General features: G+C 48.7%; 1 protein-coding gene across 2 annotated transcripts in view; it reads left to right on the plus strand.

Moving 5' to 3' along the window:
• SHMT1 (serine hydroxymethyltransferase 1) overlaps positions 1-18959 on the plus strand; it is a 27021-nt gene continuing 8062 nt past the window's right edge. Inside the window, exons 1-6 of one of the 2 annotated variants that reach the window (XM_023653636.2) lie at positions 1-312; positions 6242-6356; positions 7848-7993; positions 14443-14558; positions 14944-15104; positions 18461-18542. In XM_023653636.2, the coding sequence (XP_023509404.2) occupies positions 6261-6356; positions 7848-7993; positions 14443-14558; positions 14944-15104; positions 18461-18542 (601 nt within the window). In that variant the 5' untranslated portion in view covers positions 1-312; positions 6242-6260. Of the gene's footprint in view, positions 561-6241; positions 6357-7847; positions 7994-14442; positions 14559-14943; positions 15105-18460; positions 18543-18959 lie in introns of both variants that reach the window. The other variant, XM_023653635.2, reaches the window with a different exon arrangement.

The raw sequence follows: 18959 nt of genomic DNA on the forward strand, positions 1-18959 counted from the left end.
GGGAGAGCAGGGGCCCCGCGGGACCCGGCCAGGCCGGGGCCAGCCCCGCCCACCGCTCCGCCGCAGCCAATAGCGCCGGCGCGGCGGGGGGCGTGGCCCTGCCTGGCTGCGCACTCTGATTGGGCGTCTCCGGGCGGGGCGGGGCCCCCGGCGGTGCGCAAGCCGCCGCGCGCCAAGTTCGGGGCTTCAGACTAGCGTGGCGGGTCACGTGGCAGGCGCGCGGCCACGGCAGGTCGGCTGCTTTCGGACTCTGCTCGCGCCGGCAGGAGCGTGTGGCCTCGGTGTCTTCAGGCTGGTGCGCGCCCCGTTCCGGTAGGTAGGCGGCTTCAGGTACCAGGCCCTTGGTGTCTCCGGCGCTCGCGGGGTGCTTTGGGTGCGCGCCTTCCGGCCGAGCTTGCCCCGCGCCTCTGCGAAGCCGGAAGTGTGAGGCGCGCCTGTTAGTGCCTGGGGTGAAGGGTCGGACAGCCGAGCCAGAGCGCCTGGTCCCTGGTCACAGATCGGTGCAGCGCGGGTGGCGGCCTCAGCCTTTGACACGGAGCGAAGGCTTGTTGCTGATACAGGTAGCTGCGCTCTATTGAGTACTTTTCTCGTTGAGCTCTTAAACTTAAGTGCAGCCTTTCACCTCGCGGCAGGATCCTCACAACAGAGCTGCAAGTCCGGCGCTGTCTTGTAGCCCGCTTTACAGAGAGGCTCGGAGAGAAGAGCCGACTTAGGCGCGACCCTGCAGCTAGCAGAATGGCACAGCCGGCAGGCGAAGCGAGGATCTCGGAGCCTGTGCCCTCAACCACTACGTATATGGTCCACCTGCCTTTGGAACGTGCGACCGGGTCCGGGCTGCGCCTGTTGTCTGCAATCTGTCACCTCTTGGTCTAGGAAACAAATGTTGCCCTGCAGGGTTCTTGGCCCGGTGCCCTGTGCTTCAGGTCCTGGAAGTTAAGCGACCCTTGGTCAGCTGAGACCAGCACAAACCTGTGCTTTCCATCGGGCAGTTGCTAGACTGGAAACACCAGCTTAGGTACTTATGGAGTCATATCTTTAATCTGTTACTTGAGAGGGCGTGTAGCAGAGGGGGTAATTGCACTTTTGTTTAGTGCTGTGTCACGAAAAGGGCTTTGGAACTAGAAGTAAACCAGGGTTCAGATGCTGACTTAATAGTCTATCTTAGACCACTCAGCTCTCTGAGCGCCAGTTTCCTCTTCTGTAGAGATCACAATACCTATGATAGACAGATGGCATCCGACAGTGTAGTTCCCTCAGCAGACTCCTGGCTGGTTCCACGTATATGACAATGGCCCAGGGGAGATTTGGAGGCGTAGGGAGGCTGGTCACCTTGATGAGTGACTTCACTTACTAGGTCTGTTTCCCTGGGGTTGAGGTGAGGATCATGCCACACATGAATGACATTTCCCCAGTAGAAATATCTAACCCTGTAGTGACAGTGGCAGCCTCAGTGAGCCGTGTGCCCCTGGGGTGCCCAGCTGGGGTTACTGAGTGGCAATGAAGATGGCCCTAAGATGCCCAGGTTTCTCTAGCAACAATAGTAGCAGGTCCTTTTTGAGTAGTACTGACTCTGTGCCTGGCACTGTTCTGAGTGCTCTCTGTCTGATACCTCGCTTGATTCTCACAGCCAGCTTCAGAACCCTCATCATCCCTGTGTTGTATTGAGGGGAACAAGACACAGAGGTGTCAGTCCCTGGGTTGCATGTGAGGAAGTGGAGAGCGGGATTTGAACCCAGCAGTCGGGCTCTGTGGCGAGCCTCAGCACCGTCTGCTCCGGTGTGGCCGTCCCTGTTAGGAAGCGGGAGGATCGAGGTGTCCAGCTTGTGAGATGGCCACCTGCTCTTTTACATAAACCTTGATCTTCTCTAGTTGTTAGTTTCAGATTTCACAGATGGATTGAGAAATGGCCCCAAACCAAAGTTTCTAGAAAACAGTTTGAAACTTGTGAAACATGTACTGTCACGGTGACAATCTGTTTTCCCATCTTCCTCTTACCCTTGGGCCTTTGAATCTCTTCCGTGCTGTGCTTTGTTCCCCAGGCTTCAGCTGCACAGGCCTGATTTCTGACCCTTGACAAGGCGAGCTTCTTCCTGTGTTAGGGCCTTTGCACCTGTGTTTGCTCCGCCCGGTGTTTGTTCCCTCTTAGCCCTGATCTCATAAGCTTGGCTCCTTTCCGCTGTTCAGCTCTCAGCTCAGGGGCCTTCCAGGCCCCGTCTAAAGAAGCCCCCCACTCGTTTATTGTCCTGGTAGCAATCACCGCCGCCTGAAGTTATCCTGTGTGCTGCTTTTTTCCTAGCTTATAGTCTGTTTCTCATGAGAGCAGGGCCTGTGTCTCGTTGGCCTTGGCAGTCTTAGTTCCTAGTTGAGTGCCTGGAATATAGGAGTTGCTTAATAGATATTTGCTGAAGAAATGAGTGAATTCCTTGTAGGCTAATAGTAGTGGAGTAGAGCTCTTAAATATCAAAAGTTTATTTTGAATTAAAGATAGAATTACTATATGATCATATTAAACATGGAATTATTCTGTGACCCAGAGATTCCACTTCTGGGTATATTCCCAAAAGAATTGAAAGCAGGGCCTTGATAATGTACCCCCATGTTCATAGCAGCGTTACTAGCAATAGCCAGAAGGTGGAAGCAAACCAAGTGTCCATCGACAGATGAACAGATAAACAACATGGTGTATGCAGACAATGGAACATTATTCCTCTGAAACGGAAGGAAATTCTGACACATGCTGCAGCAAGGGTGAACTTTGAGGACATTTTGCTAAGTGAAATAAGCCAAACACAAAAATATTGTATGAGTTCACTGACACGAGCTACCTGAAATAGTCAAATTCAAGACCAGAAAGTAGAATAGTTGCCGCCACGGGCTGGGGGAGAAGAGGATGGAGAGTCGTTCAATGGGGACAGGGTTTCAGTTTGGGAAGATGGTAAAGTTCTGCAGATGGATGGTGGTGATGGTTGCACAACTGAATTGTGGATTTAAAAATAGTTACAATGGTAAATTTTATGTAATGTGTATTTTTATCACACTTCAAAAAAATATGAGAGAGAAGTTCAAGGTATATTGTTTTTCAGCCAACCTCCAGACCTTGAGAAAAGATGCTGTGAGTATGTCTTCCCTGAAGATAGGATTAGCTAAACGTGATAATCTTCTCTCTGCATCTTAAAACGTACAGTCTCAGGATCTTTGTCTTTCTCACTGTCATTCTGAATGCCCCAGGATGTAAGATATACTTGATTTAATTGAAACACGACAAAGACTCTTGAGCTCTTTGTTTGAATAAAAAATTCAGACTTTTTCATGGTTAAAAACAGTGTAATTTGGGCTCCAGTTGGGATTTCATGGGGGCATGGATGAAGTCCTCCACTTGGGGGATGACTTGATCTGTATGTAATAGGGTGCAGGGGAGAAAACTCCTTCAGGTGGGCGGGCAGTGAGAGCAGGGTGGCCCTGCAGGCCTGAGGGGGCATCACGAGGTAACTGTGACTCAGAATTAGCGTGTTGGGTCAAAAAAGGTTTGCAGTGAGGGCGAAGGGCAGCAGGTGGTTATGCTGGTGTGAAATGAGTGAGACCACAGCTGGAGGTGGAGGCTGTGTTTCCCCGGGCAGAGTGGAACTGAATGCCTTTCACGGAATGGTTGCACGTTCAACCGTCCTTAGAGGAGAAGGGTTCCAAGTGGACTTCGGTTATTTGGAGGTTGAGAAATATCTTCTCTGCGTTGCTTGCCGTCATTGAGTCCTTTTTAACCTTGAATAGTCAATATTTAAAAGACGTTTTTCTCTTTGAGATTCTAGGACCAGAGGGCCTATTTTGGCTCTTGTGCTTTTTTGTGTTTACCACCTGCCGAGGGCACGTGTGTGGCCCATGCAGAGGTCGTTGGGTTGCACTGGCCATTCTCCAGTACAGAGGTCAGCGCAGAGAATCATGGGCATAGCGCCCAAACCATCTACACGCCTCGCTTCACCTCTGACGGGAACGTGGACATGCCAGACACATTGGAGGCTGCCGGCCTTCAGCGAGGTGGCATTGCTGTTGCTGCAGAGGTGTCCACTGCATTTGAGTCCACGTGCTTGCAGTGTGGCTTTGCGTTTTGCAGCCGTGGCTGTGTTTCTGAAAGTGCTGTGCTTCTGTTCAAAAAATGGCTGCTTTGGAAACCCCCCCCTTAGGAATTTCCTGGTTAAACAATATTGATAGTTTCTTTTTAGTAGCTCTGCCAGAGATTAACGAGGATCACTGTGATTTGGGACTCTTAGGCTATTTTACTTAATGGGTACATTTGTCTAGCAAATGATACCGTATGTGTACTTGTATAGGAAAACTGCACCCTTCCTGCTGTGTGTCTCCTTTATTCTCACACTACTACCACACTCAGAACACTTCTGACTCCAGATGTGGGGGTTTTCCACACATAAGCAATTCTGTCACACCAGCTGGGTATCCTGCCGTTCACTTCTGACACTCACCGGAGTTAGGGCAGACCCCACAGGCTGAGGGCTCAGACCTACAAGACTGCCCCCACTTCAGACGCCAGTCACAAGCAGTAGGTCCCCAGGTTACCCACACTTTTGTCCAACCTGCTACAAATCTGAGGTTCCCATGACCCACCTCCTTGGATTTGATCATTTGCCAGAACAGCTCACGGAACTCAGGGAAACATGATTACCAGTTTATCATATAACAAAGGACGTCATAAAGAGTCCAGATGAACAGCCAGGTGATGAGGTATATAGGGCGAGGTCCGGGAGGGTCTTGAGCGCAGGAGCTTCTGTCCACGTGGAGCTGGGGTGCACCGCCCTCCTGCTACAGGGATGTGTTCACTAACCTGGAAGCTCCTCAAACTCACACTTTGGGGGTTTTCATGGAGGCTTCATCACATGGGCGTGATCGATCATTAGCTCCATTTCCAGCCCCTCTCTCCTCTGCAGAGAATGGGGGATGGGGCTGGAAATCCCAAGCTTCTAATCATGGCTTGGTCTTTCTGGTGAGCAGCCCCCATCCAGGAGCCCACCTGGAATCACTACGTTAGAGCAAAAGATGCCCCTGGTGCTCTCATCACCTAGGAAACCACAAGGCCTTAGGAGCAGAGACTGTTATTTCCCAGTGCTCTTCCCTCGTGATTGCTCTCTCTCAGGCTAGACGTCCTTTCCTCACGTAGACTACCCCGACCCAGCTGTCCAGTGAGCCTGCCAGTCCAGCACCCAGGGCTTGCCCTCTGTGGCACTCCCCTCGTCTTATCCGTCTGCATTTAGGGCACCTGTTTCGTTTTCTGCTGTCTTCCCCACAATGGAAGCCCCATGAAGGCAGGGCCCCTGTCAGTTTTGTTCACCATGTGTTCCCAGTACCAACGCCGTGGCTGGACAGGGAAGGCCCTCAATAAATGGTTATCAAATGGATAAACTTTACATGAAAACTTACCAAATTAATGGGAAAGTACTGAACTGTTGATTAAGGGAGATTAGTTCCTGTAAATATTTCACCTTTCGCACTAGTGGAAGTTCCACTGATCACAAATTCTTGTTCTTTGTAGAAACATGTTAAGAAACATACATTTTGCAGCCGGCTGTATTTTAATGGGATGCAGTTTTCTGATGAGAAATGTAGACAGGTGGATCTGACCGGCAATTCTCACAGGAGGGTTTGTGTTGCCAGCGTGTGCTTCCTTCACAGCTCCTGCGGGAACTCAGGCTACTTAGAGCGTGCATTTTGGAGTTTTGATTCTAATCTTCATGGCCAGCTTGCTGTGCAGTCCAGGGCTAAGACACTTTGCTTTTCTGAGCCTCATTTTCATTACTTGAAAAATGGAAAAAATAATACTTATGTCAGCAGTTCATTTGTTCAGTCATTTGGCAAATATTACTTCAGGTACATCTGTGCTGGGGACTGTGGGAGAATTAAAAAAAAAAAAAGAAACTCTCAGCCATTGCCTTCGAGGATGATAGCTTGGTTGGGAGGATCAGCCATGCCCAGGAAAAGTTCAGTGGAGGGAGGTGGTGCGGCCGGTGGGGCATGGGGTGGGGGCGGTTCTCATTACTAGCGGGAAAGCAAGCTGACAGCCACAGTTCACAAAGGAACCAGAGGGCCACACCATGGTCTTGCAGTCGAATATCTTCATGTTTACTGAGCAGCTCTGAGGGAAGGGCTAAAAAAATGTGTCAGCACTTTGGCAACTTTGGAGAACTAACAGGTTGCGATGAGCTTTGACTAAATTTAACGGAAGTTTTTCCATTTTTAGGCAACTTCGAACCAGTGCAATGGCGACTCCAGTCAATGGGGCCCACGAGAATGCTGACCTGTGGTCCTCACATGATAAAATGATGGCACAGCCCCTTAAAGACAGCGACACTGAGGTGAGGTTTGTGGGTTTTCATAGATGTTCTTAAATTGGAGGCTCTTGCTTCCATCTCTACTTCTAATCATAAATAACCTTTGTTCAACAGCCTTACAAGTAGTATAAAAGTGTCAGATTTAGAGGCAGTGGCTGACAAAGTGGCTAAAAGTCCTTTGAAGGTAAATTGAAATATTTCTGAGTTTCTACAAAGTGCAGAGCAATGTGCTGGGGGCTCTGGATGAAAGGGGGGCAGAAGCAGGGGGTCACTGAGCTCTGACCCTTTCCTTACTGTTTAGAGGAGCATATCTAGACACCAAGAAGCATCTTTTATTTATGTATTTTTATAACAGCTTTATATATGAGATATCATTCATTTACCATACAAGTCACCCATTTAAAGGATACGATTCAGTGGTTTTTAGTATATTTACAATCAATTTTAGAACATGTTCATCCTGTCAAAAAGAAACCTTGAACTGGGGCTGGTCTTGTGGTCTAGTGGTTAAGTTTGCATGCTCTGCTTCAGCAGCCCAGGGTTCATGGGCCCAGATCCCAGTCACGGCCTTACACACTGCTCATCAAGCCGTGCTGTGGCGCTGCCCCACATACAAAACAGAGGAAGACTGGCACAGGTGTTAGCTCAGCAACAATCTTCCTCAAGCAAAAAGAGGGAGATTGGCAACAGGTGTTAGCTCAGGGCCGATCTTTCTCAAGCAAAAAGAGGAAGATTGGCAATGGATGTTAGATTAGGGAGAATCGTGTGTTGTCCCCCCCTCCCCCAGCAAAAAAAGAAACCTCGAACCCATTAGCAGTCGCCCCTAGGCCCTGCCTAACTCCCCACCACTAGGCAACCACTAGTCTTCTTTCTGTCTGTATGGATTTATCTAAGCATCTTTTATTTTAAGGAAAAGGAGCAAGGAGTAAGGTTCAGGGAAGGAGAAAGTTGGTAAAATGTAGGGATGAAAATTAAGAAGATGGCGTAGAATTAAAAATTAGGTGGGATACATATTTTAAAGATCATTTGCAGGGGCTGGCCCCGTGGCCGGGTGGTTAAGTTTGCATGTCCCGCTTCAGCGGCCCAGGGTTTCACCGGTTTGGATCCTGGGCACGGACATGGCACCACTCACCAGGCCATGCTGAGGCGGCATCCCACATGCCACAACTAGAAGGACCCACAACTAAAAATACACAACTAGGTACTGAGGGGATTTGGGGAGAAAAAGAAAGGAAAAAAAAAAAAGATCGTTTTCTCTCCAGTCATTTTGTTTTTCTTAATTCATTGTCTTCTATTAATTCCTTCCTAGATGCTAAAATCTTTGAGGAAGATTTCTCTATCCCTTATGTGCTATGGGAGCCTTCTCAGTTTGGTTATTTTGGGTTATGGTCAGCTTCTGAGGCAAAATATGAATCTATAATAGTGGCTCTTCTCTTTATTAGGTTATTGCTTTGATTACAGCAAAATGTTAAACCAAAATGTCCAAAGGTTTAGCATCTGTTTTCTTCTCCTCAGGTTTATAACATCATTAAGAAGGAGAGTAACCGGCAGAGGGTCGGATTGGAGCTGATCGCGTCCGAGAACTTTGCCAGCCGAGCCGTTTTAGAGGCCCTGGGCTCTTGCTTAAATAACAAGTACTCTGAGGGGTACCCAGGCCAGAGGTACGTGAATGTGGTCAAAGACCTGCTTCTGACATCGTCATGTGAAGTACTGAGGGAGTATAGAGTCCAGACAATTTGGAAATTTCAGGAAACAACAAAGTTTTCAACTGTGGTGACTTCTTTTCCACTCCTGCTCGCTGACATAACTCAAAAGAGGTCAGGGTCACTTTAGCAGTCCCTTTGGGGGCTTTCTAGAATAATAGGCCAGTCTATAATGAGTGTGGAGCTGCTGGACTGTTGTCAAGCTTCTAGAAAAGGTCAGTACTCTGAGTGATGCCATGGAAGGTTGCTGTTGCCGTGTGGGTAGTCGAATCTGTATCAGGAGTGACCCGGAAGTGGAAACTGAGTCTGTCACACTGAATCTGTTGTGCTGGAAACGGTTTCTGCATTATAAATGTGGGATTTACATATGCGGTGATTTCAGTCAGCTCCTGCACCCCGAGAGCCATGATAAGTATACTCATTTTTGTTCTTTACGGTCATCATAATCAGGCAAAGATGATGATCACAGAATTTAACATTGCACATTTGTACATTTGTATCCCAAAGGACATGGAAAAAGAAAGGCCACCATGGAGTTGAAGTGGCCTTCTATCCTGAGACACCCCTGAAGCTCTCTGTGGCAGAGCTGAGACCCAAGTTGAGGGTCTTTCCTGCTGTGAATCACCAGCTCTTACACTGTGCCTTGAAGAGCTCATTGGGTGTTTTCACCACTGATATGTCGTGTGACCCTCATGGCAGCCCTATAGGGCAGTGGGTGCTGTGCTCCGCATTTTAAAGATGGGGAATCTGAGACTCACCAGAGTTCAGGGACTTGTCAAGTGTGCACACAGGTAGTGGAGCTGGGACTCGACTCCAGATGTTTTCACACTGTGGTGTGATAAAAAATAAATATCCGGACTTTGTCCCTGGTTCCTGGTACTGAGCTCCTAAAACCCTTGGAATTGCTTGGTGATAGGAGTGTCTTCTGTTATTCATAATGAGCCCTTTTTGACCACACCTGAGTTTATGGTAATGCAGTGACTCAGGGTGGGGCCCCTGCATGGCTTCAGGATGGAGGCTCGTCACCGGAAAGATCAGACTTGTGATGTGAAGGTCAGAACTTTCAGCTCCCTACCCCCAACCTCCAGGGATGGGAGGGGAGGCTGGAGCCGGTGCTCGTACAGCTTGAGGTGCTGGAAGGGTGGCACGCCCCCCATGCCTTGCCCTGTGCATCTCTTCCATTGGTTCCAGAGTTGAATCCTTTATAATAGACCAGTGACAAATAAAAATGGCAAGCAATAGGATATATTGGAGACTATGAGGAAGCCATTTGGTATAAACCTAATTCGGCCTGACCTTGTCTTTCTAAAAGGGCCTGACCGAGGCCGTTGAGCATGCATTGTATATCTGCTTAGACATTCCCTATGGCAAGAACAAAGGCCCTTGAGATAAAGGTGCAACTTCCCTCCCCCTCCCAACGTTGGCATCTCCTTAAGGATTAAGCATCTTTCCTTAGGCTAGAAACTGATTGCTGCGCTCACCTGTGACCGCCCAGCTCGAGACAATAGACTTGCCTCCTGCTACGCCCTCCGAGATAGCAGACCCACTACCTGCTGTGTCCATCAAGCACTGTGCTGACAGGGCAATCTTGTGACTATTGTGGGAGGGACATTTCAATCATATGTGAAACGTCCTGTTTGGGGGTATATAACCACTCTGTATACCTCACTTCTTTGGTGCCCTTTCTTCCTTTGGGAATAAGGGCCCCGGGCCATGGTCCTCAGATTTCAGCTCAGAATAAACTCTCCCAAATTTTCATTTATAGATTGGTTATGGATTATTTTCGTCAACACCAGTAATCGTAAGGAAAGCAGTTTCTTGAGTTTTGTGAGTTGTTCTAGTGAATTATCAAGCCTGAGGGCTGGTTATTGGGACCCCTGAATTGTAGCCAAGTTGGACAGAAATGTGGGTAGCCTGGGGACCTGGCACTTGAGACTGGCATCTGAAGTGGGGGCACCCTTAACCTGTGAGGTCTGAGCCAACTCTGGCTCGTTGGTGTCAGAGTTGAATGGAACTGTTGGACACCCAGTTGGGGGTCTGAGAATTGGTTGTTGGTGTTGGGAAACCACACACACGCTCCAAATCCCAGGCTGGCCCAGAAGTTTCAACATTTGTGGTTGATCTTGTGGAAAATACTCTGATGGGTCCTGGGCTTCCCGTCCCCACCTGGTGAACAGAGGGATTCCCATGTCTGGGGAGTGGAGACAGGTGGTCTCTGGCCCCCATGAGGTGTTAAAGAGTCACTGTGTTCGCTGCTGTGGTTTGAGGGCACCCATTGGTCACTGGTGGCATCTCACTCCTCCGTGAGTTTTGTTGCAAAGGGGAACAGACACAGATGAAGAGTCTTAGTGTTAGGTGAAGTCAGTTTGAAGAGCAAGCTTAGCTGCCAGGCCACATTAGGCTTCTGGATCCCTTGCCGAGAGCTGGGGTCCCCACACAGTTGGAGACAGCAGCAGGGAACTGTGTTGGCGTTTATTGAGTGCTTGGCTGAGCTTCATCAGCACTCAGCTCTCATTTTTTTACATTTTAATGTCTCTGAAATTGGCATGAATCTGATTGATAGCGAGTCATAATATAATTGAAAATACTTTTCTCTTCCTCAGTCATTAATAAGGCAATGGTCATCTTGTGGTTGAGCGTCTCAAACTGAGCAAGCACAGCAGTGCGTGTTCTAGGGATTGGGCTGAGTGCAATCCCCTGCGGCCCCCATTCTTCTGTGCTCTGCGGCCGGACTGCAGAGTCAGCACTCTCAGGGTCTTTCAGGATAAGGAATTAGACTTGGGTGGGTGAAATAGGCGCCCCCAGTCCCACGGCTGGTAAAGAGAACTGGGTTCCCACGGGCGCTGTCTGCACAGCACACGCTTTCCGCGGCTCCCTGCCGCGGCTTGTCTGTTGGAGATGAGGCAGGCAGGGGCTCAGGGCCTCGCCATGACCATGAATCGCTGGACTGTGTTTGCTCCCCTGGAAGACGGTTCTTTGCTAAGGCCCCTTCAGCCCTGACATCTCTGATGGTTCCAGGCATGAGCTGCTCTCCTTCAGGCTTGGGGAGACCACACCCTCCCTTGGTCACAGAGCAGAGAATGAGGCTGGAAGGGACCTTCAAGATTACTCAGTGGAGCCCCTTTTGGTTTCAAGACTCATTCTATGATTTTTAATTACATAGGTGAACCAAATGAGACTAATATATATTAGAAAAACTTAAATAGAAGAGAGTTAAATCGTTTATTCGTTTTAAAGGACTCTTTTAAAAGGTGATTATTACCCATTTTCATGATCATGTTTTCTTAATAACATCAGTTTATCTTTTGGGATGTTATTAGTGATCAAAGTTAACGTATGAAAACAATATTGATCTAGCGTTAATGACTTTGCTTGATACAAATCTAAAAACAAAGCTCTGGTTTTTAATTTTTCTATAGCAATTTTATTGAGATATAATGTACATGCCATGCAGTTCACCCAAGTAAAGTGTGCAGTTCAATGGAAACCCCCTATGGTACCATAGAAAGATATTTGGTCTTTTTTTTTTTTTTTTAAAGATTGGCACCTGAGCTAAGAACTGTTGCCAATCTTCTTCTTTATTTTTTTTTTTTCTGTTTTATCTTCCCAAACCCCCCGTACATAGTTGTATATCTTAGTTGCAGGTCTTTCTAGTTGTGGGATGTGGGACGCTGCCTCAACGTGGCCTGACAAGCAGTGCCATGTCTGCGCCCAGGGCTGCCGCAGCGGAGCACGCGAACTTAACCACTCAGCCACGGAGCCAGCCCCTGGTCTTTGTCCCATTCCTGACACACCTTTCAAATGCCTTGAGCGTCTTTTGTTCATGGTGAGCCCTTTCGAGACAAAACCTGAGTTTATGTGAAGGAAGTGGCTCTTGGTGGCCCTCTAGGTAGCTTTAGGATGGGGGCTGGTAGCCAGAAAGACCAACGCATTAGAGGCTGGAGACGGAGTTAATCACCAATGGCCAATGATTTCATCAATCACACCTCATAATGAAATCTCCACAAAAACCCTAAACGGGGAAGTTTGGAGGGCTTCCTGGGGGGGGTGAACACATTGAGGTGCTGGGAGGGCGTTACTCCTGGAGGGGGCATGGAAGCTCTGAGCCCTTCCCCATGCCTTTCCCTGTGCATCGCTTCCATTTGGCTGCTCCTGAGTTGCAGCCAAGTATAATAATAATAAGTTTATTATAATAACTTATAATAAACCGGTAATAATAAGGAAAGTACTTCCTGAGTTCTGTGTCATTCTATTGGATTATCGAACCTGAGGGGTGTCGTGGGAATCCCCAAGTTGTCAGACAGAAATGTGGTAACTTGGGGACCTGATAATTGCAACTGGCCTCTGAAGTGAGCATCCTGTGGGACTGAGCCCTTAACTGTGGGGTCTCTGGGAACTCCGGGTAGTTAGGTCAGAATTAAAGTGAATTGTATGACCCTAGTTGGTGTCAGAATCGGTTGATGTGAGGGAAAAACCCCACACATTTGGCATCAGAAATCTTGTCAGTTAGAACCTCTCGTTCCCCTTCTTTTCTTTATTGCAGTAAAATGTGCATAACATAAAATTTACCATTTTTAAGTGCACAGTTCAGTGGCATTAAGTACATTGACGTTGTTGTGCAACCCTCACCATCACCCATCTCTAGAACTTTCTCCTCTTGCAGAAAAAAAGCTCTGTCTCATTATACAATAACGCCTGGCCAACAAGCACATGGAAAGATGCTGAACCTCTGTAATCATCAGGGGATGCAAACCAAAACCACGATGAGGTGTCACCTCACACCCTTTATAAAGGCTACTATCGGAAAAACAAAATAACAGATGTTGGCAAGGATGTGGAAAAATTGGAGCCTTGTGTACTGCTGGTAGGAATATAAAATGATGTAACCACTGTAGAAAATAGTGTGGGGGTTTCTCAAAAAATTAAATAGAATTACCACATGATCCAGCTATCTACTTCTGGGTATATAGCCAATAGCATTGAAAGCAGAATCTCAAGATATTTGCACACCCATGTTTATTACAGCATTATTCACAATAGCCAAGAGGTGGGAGCAACCCAAGTGTCCATTTACCGATGCATGCGTAAGCAAAATGTGGTCTATCCATGCAATAGAATGTCCTTCAGTCTTAGAGAAGACGGAAATCCTGTCACATGCTAAAACACAGATGAAGCTTGAGGACATTATGCTAAATGAAGTAAGCCAATCACAGAAAGACAAATACGGTATGATTCCACTTACGTGAGGTGCGTAGAGTAGTCAAATTCATAGAAACAGAAAGTAGAGTGATGGTTGCTAGGGGCTGAGGGGAGGAACAAATGGGGGGGAACAAATGGAGAGTTGTTTGGTGGGTATAGAGTTTCAGGTTTCCAAGATGAGAAAGTTCTAGAGATCTGTTGCACAACAATGTGAATATAGTTAACTAAACACTACTAAACTGTATGCTTAAAAATGGCTAAGATGGTAAATTTTATGTGTTTTTTAGTCTAATAAAAAAATGTATATATGTTTCATTTAAAAATTTTAAAGCTGTTTGTGAGCACAAGGCCCAAGTGTTAAAAGTTTCTTCTGAGCCAGCCCTGATGGCATAGGGCTTAAAGTTCCGCACACTCTACTTCAGCAGCCCGGGTTTGGTTCTCGGGTGCAGAACCACACCACTCGTCTGTCAGTAGCCATGCTGTGGCGGTGGCTCACACAGAAGAACTAGAAGGACTTACAACTGGAATATACGACTATGTACTGGGGCTTTGGGGAGGAAAAAAAAGAGAGAGAGAAAGATTGGCAACAGATGTTAGCTTGGGGTGAATCTCTCCCAGCAAAAAGAAAAAATTTCTTCTGGATTGAGTTATTATGATTATTAATAGTATACAGATAATCAAAAACATAAATACATGGTAAATTTTGATATGTAATTGTCAAACAAAAAGTAAAATTTTATTGGAAATGCAAAAACAACCCCAATAACCACCCCCCGGTGGTTACACATACACACCGCTGCCAGCCCCTGGCACCTCCGCTCTGCTTTCTGTCTCTATGGATCTGGCTGCTCTTCGTACCTCATGTAGGGGACGCACACAGTAGTAACTGCTTGTTTCTCTTAGCATAATGATAATGCCCTCAAGGTCCATTCATATAGCATGTGTCAGAATTTTCTCTCTTTTTAAAGCTGGAACCCACCCCCTCTTTACAGCTGAGGAGCTACTTGCTCAGAGTCACACAGCTGCCTGGGTCTTCTGACCTCAGCACTGGAGGCACTGATGGAAGATGAGTTGTGTTGGGTTCAGGATACAAGTCCTAACCAGTTTTCCACTTGTGGTGTTCTGTCCTACCCCAAGCTGTGGCCTCTGCACTGAGCACAGAGTTTCGGGGCCAGAGTGGGCCCAAGTCTCTTGCTTTCCCCTCGCAGGTATTACGGCGGGACTGAGTTTATCGATGAACTGGAGCTCCTCTGTCAGAAGCGAGCGCTGCAGCTCTATGATCTGGACCCCCAGTGCTGGGGGGTCAACGTCCAGCCCTACTCAGGTAATTGCCATGTCCGGGCAGGCCTGGGCAGCCCCCTTCCTGCCAGTCTCCCGGGCTGATGTTCACAGCAAGAAGTCCTAAAGAGGACTGCCCGTAAATGAAAGTGAAAAATAAGCTAAGCCCCTCCTGGTTTGTGCGTCTTTCTCCATTGCCCTTGGCTCCCAGCTGCACTCGCCCCGCCCAGGCGGTGTCCTGTCTCTGAACGTGCCCCTCCACCTACAATCAAAGGCGTTGTTGTCGGGGAACTTCTAGGGGGCTTGGGGAATGCATAATGGCAGCCAGGCCTGTTCTGGCCATTCCTGGTTGATGGCCTGGTTGCCAAGCTCCAGGCACTTCTTAATGCCTCTGGGAAATAATCCTGCCTCCTCTGGTGTGTGTGTTCCAGGCTCCCCTGCAAACTTCGCAGTGTACACCGCCCTGGTGGAGCCCCATGGGCGCATCATGGGCCTGGACCTGCCCGATGGGGGCCACTTGACCCATGGGTTCATGACAGACAAGAAGAAAATCTCTGCTACATCCATCTTTTTTGAATCTATGCCCTATAAGGTAGGAGTGCGTCTCTCTTCATAGCCCGGTGGTCTGTTTCCTCACAAAACCTCCAGCATTTCACTGTGCCTCTAGGAATAAGTAGTTTTGTTCACCTGGCACTACAGAAACCCCCATCTGTCACTGTTTGTCATTCCCTGCTCTGGGGACTCCACAGGCATTCAGGGCTCTTTGGGGTCAGCTGGGATGGAGAGCAGGGGTGCTGAGCTGAAGTGTAGGGAGATGGGTGGGGGAGGTGACTGCCCAGGAGGTTTCAGCTACAGCAGGGGTGCTGGCTGCTTCAGAACTAGAGGCAACGACAGCTGGGGTGACAGCTCCCAGCTCCCAGGGCAGCTACAGCCTGGCGCCTAGTGACAGCCCTGCTCGGAACCCCTGCGGGCCAGCAGCTGCAGCCCTGGCTCCAGCACGGATGCCAGCAGCTGTGTCAGCACCCAGCCCTCCACAGCTCAGTCAGAGCCAGCCCCTGCGGCCGGGAGGCTGGAGCCAGGGCTGCATGCCCACCCTCGCCTACGATGTCGCTGTTAGGGGAACAACTTGCCCCTGCACCCTGCCACCTTCCCGCACAGACTTGCCCTCAGCCAGCCACAGCCAGTACAAGCCATATGCCCAGCATGTATTTATGTGAGGGTCTTTGTCATTATAAACAATTTGGTCAGAAAATGCATTAAGATTCATGGGCTCGCGCGAGGCATAGTGACTGTCTATAAAGATGATTCGAGTGGTGGGTAGAAAAGAGGTAACTTGCATACTTGTTTATGGTGCCCATGCTGATTCTTCCTCATGTCCAGGGACTGTCCTCTTGTGTTGATTGATGGTTAGTTTCATGTGTCCCACCATGAGCAGTGGTGGCAGTGCATCATTACGCTTGGCAGGATATCAGACACATGATTTTATCCTTTTAAGAAAATCAAGCCCGTGTTCTCTCTTGGCATCTGTGGTCTTTGTTGCATACCCTCGATTGCTCACTCTTTATTAGCCTCTGTCTCAGTTCTAGTAATTGCACATGTGCTTTTTGTGTATAGATGACAGTTCATTTTTCATGGAAAGCCTAGGTGTTTCCAGTCACAGCTATCCTCATTGGCCAGTGCTGCCCTTGAAGAAGGATTTTGAAATGTGACAATAGTGCCAACGCTCTGTCTTTGCACTTAGAACACAAAAGCCAGTTTCTCCAGTTTCTTGTACTGTGGAAAGAATGGTGGCAGAGAGTCATCAATGGTTTGTTTTCAGACCTTCAGTGAGGCCTTGGGCAGCCCCATGCGTTTTAGCCCAATGTCCTGTGTCACTGAAGAGTCTCTTCTGGACATTGGCAAGCTCAGGGCTGCACCCCGGTCCCCCGCAGCCGCCCCTGTTTTTGACGCGCACTGCTCAGGCGGCACCCCCGTGGGTGCAGTGGGGGATGCGAAGCAATGGGGCCTGGGACCCTGGCCAGCCTGGGCAGCAGGAGGCACAGCTCACCTGTGGGCACCGGCCTTGGTGGGCAGGGAGGACACAGCCTTACTGGCCTCCAGCAGTAGCCAGCATGGCTCCTCTGCCCACCAAGCTGCCTCCCTGCCCAGCCTTTGCCTGGACCCCTGCCCACTCCCTGAGACTCTCTCCACCCTCCAGGCAGCCGTCCCACACGAGCCAAGCGTTTCATCTCTGGAGAAACAGCAACACGAGCTCCAGCCGTGACTAACGAGCGCCTCCCCGCCAGCCGGAGCAGCTGCGGGGCTGCCCTCCTGCCCGCTGCCCCCGCAGCACTCCAGCTCCTCTGTACTTTGTTACCAAGACCCCTAAATTCTTCCAGGAGTTGTTTTTTGTTGAATTTTCAAGAGTAAAAAAGCAGGAAAACTTTGTGAAAGTCCCACAAGTTTAAAAAGCAAAATGTGAAAGGAGAGCATGGCAATAGATTTTTTTGGTAATTATGTCTTTTAAAAAATTTTTAGAATTATGTCCATTTTTTTACTGTGGGTCAGCTGTTGATTTTTCATTAAGATAACAGTTTCTTTGCCAAGTTCAGGTGACTGAGAAAGATGGGCTCACACCCCCAAAACAAACTCACAAAACCAAACCCCAAATGGTCCTTCGGCCTGCCTTTCCAGATGGTGCCTGGGCTCCTGTCCCCTTACCCACAAGCTTCGTAATTGAATTGAATTGTAAGCGCTCTTTTTTATTGGGAGGGGTAACCACCAAACCCGAAACCCTTCCCTCTGGGGGCAGGGGCTTCAGAACGTGAAATTCCTCTCACCACCTCCTCCCAGAGGGCTCCCATGCCCAGCGCCCCTAAGTTTACCTACAGGAAGCCCCCTTGATCATTTTTACTTCTCTTTGGCACTTTTTTGGTGCTTTAATCTAACTTTAACAAACTGAACTTACTAAGAAATGTGTTGCCAGAAAAGAAGAACTTGTCTTACGTTTCACAGGTAGATGGATCCACAGTCTGTCTGGAGTTGATGTGCGTGTGTGGGGTGAGGCAGCTGTCCAGAGAGCATCGTCTTGTGTGTGCATAAGCAGTTGACCCAGTGCCATTTACTGGAAGACCACCTTGCCCTGCAGTGCCACCGTTGTCATCCATCGATGACTGTGTCACCAGGGGTTCAGTTCCGCCCGGAAGACTGGCTGCTCTTCTACAGGCACACGCTGCCTTAGTTACTAGAACTTTTTTAAGTGTTCTTAAATTTCTCTCAATAGTGTTTTATGTAGAGGCCTTGTACATGTTTCATTAGGTATTTTGTGGTTTTTGACACTAATGATACTATTAAAATGTCATTTTCTGGTTTTTGTTGCATACATATATAATTGATTTTTGGTTTTTGACCCTGTATCCAGTGACCTTGCTAAATTTACTTACTAATTCTAATAGCTTGCCTGTGGAGTCTCGGTTTTCCAGATGCAGTGTCTCAGTGTCTTTGTGTAATGTCAGCTTATGTCTTCTCACCCTTATGCTTTTTCTTTCTTTTTCTTGCTCGTTGTACTTGGATTGGAAGTCCTGTTGGCGGGCATTTTATCTCACTCCTGGAGGAAACACTGTTGCGTGGTGCGTGTCTGCCACTCCTATTTCATTCTGCAGCAGCTTTTTGGTTCCTTCTCGTCAAGTGGTAGAGCCCTGCCCCTGGAACCCCTCAGTGCACCCTGGCCCCGTGAGCGATACCTGGTTGTCTATGCCACTTGTGCAGGCCGAATACACTGGCACTCCTCTCGCCCTCAAGCCCTGGTCTGGGGCATCTCCCTGTCTCCATGGCAGCGCAGAGTGAGCAGCTTCGGGCAGGTGCAGGAAGGCCTCTTAGCCTTGACAGCTGGCGGGAGTGCAGGTGGGAGGGAGGCACACCGTGGCTGAGGAAGCAGCCTGAGCCTGCTATCTCTGTGACATTCCACAGGTGAACCCAGAGACTGGCTACATCAACTACGACCAGCTGGAGGAAAATGCTCGCCTCTTCCACCCAAAGCTCATTATCGCAGGTGACGAACCAGGCAGAGAGCAGCTGTAGGGTCAGCAGATCATGGCTTGTGCAGAAGGAAGATGTGAAGATGCCTCCCACTGTCCTTGCTTACTGCACTGCTAGTTTCTGCCTTAGATAGCTGAGCTGCTGGGGTCTAAGTGTATGCTTTTCTTTTTTTTTTAAAGATTGGCAACAGTTGTTAGCTCAGGTACCAATCTTTTTGGGTTTTTTTTCTGCTTTATCTCCCCAAACTCCGCCCCCCCCACATAGCTGTATATATCTTAGTTGCAGGTCCTTCTAGTTGTGGCATGCGGGCTGCCGCCTCAGCATGGCCTGATGAGCGGTGTCATGTCTGCACCCAGGATCCGAAACAGTGAAACTCTGGGCCGCCGCAGCGGAGCATGTGAACTTAACCACTTGGCCATGGGGGCCAGCC

Source organism: Equus caballus, chromosome 11 (genome assembly GCF_041296265.1).
Source record: "Equus caballus isolate H_3958 breed thoroughbred chromosome 11, TB-T2T, whole genome shotgun sequence".
Classification (NCBI taxonomy): Eukaryota; Metazoa; Chordata; class Mammalia; order Perissodactyla; family Equidae; genus Equus; species Equus caballus.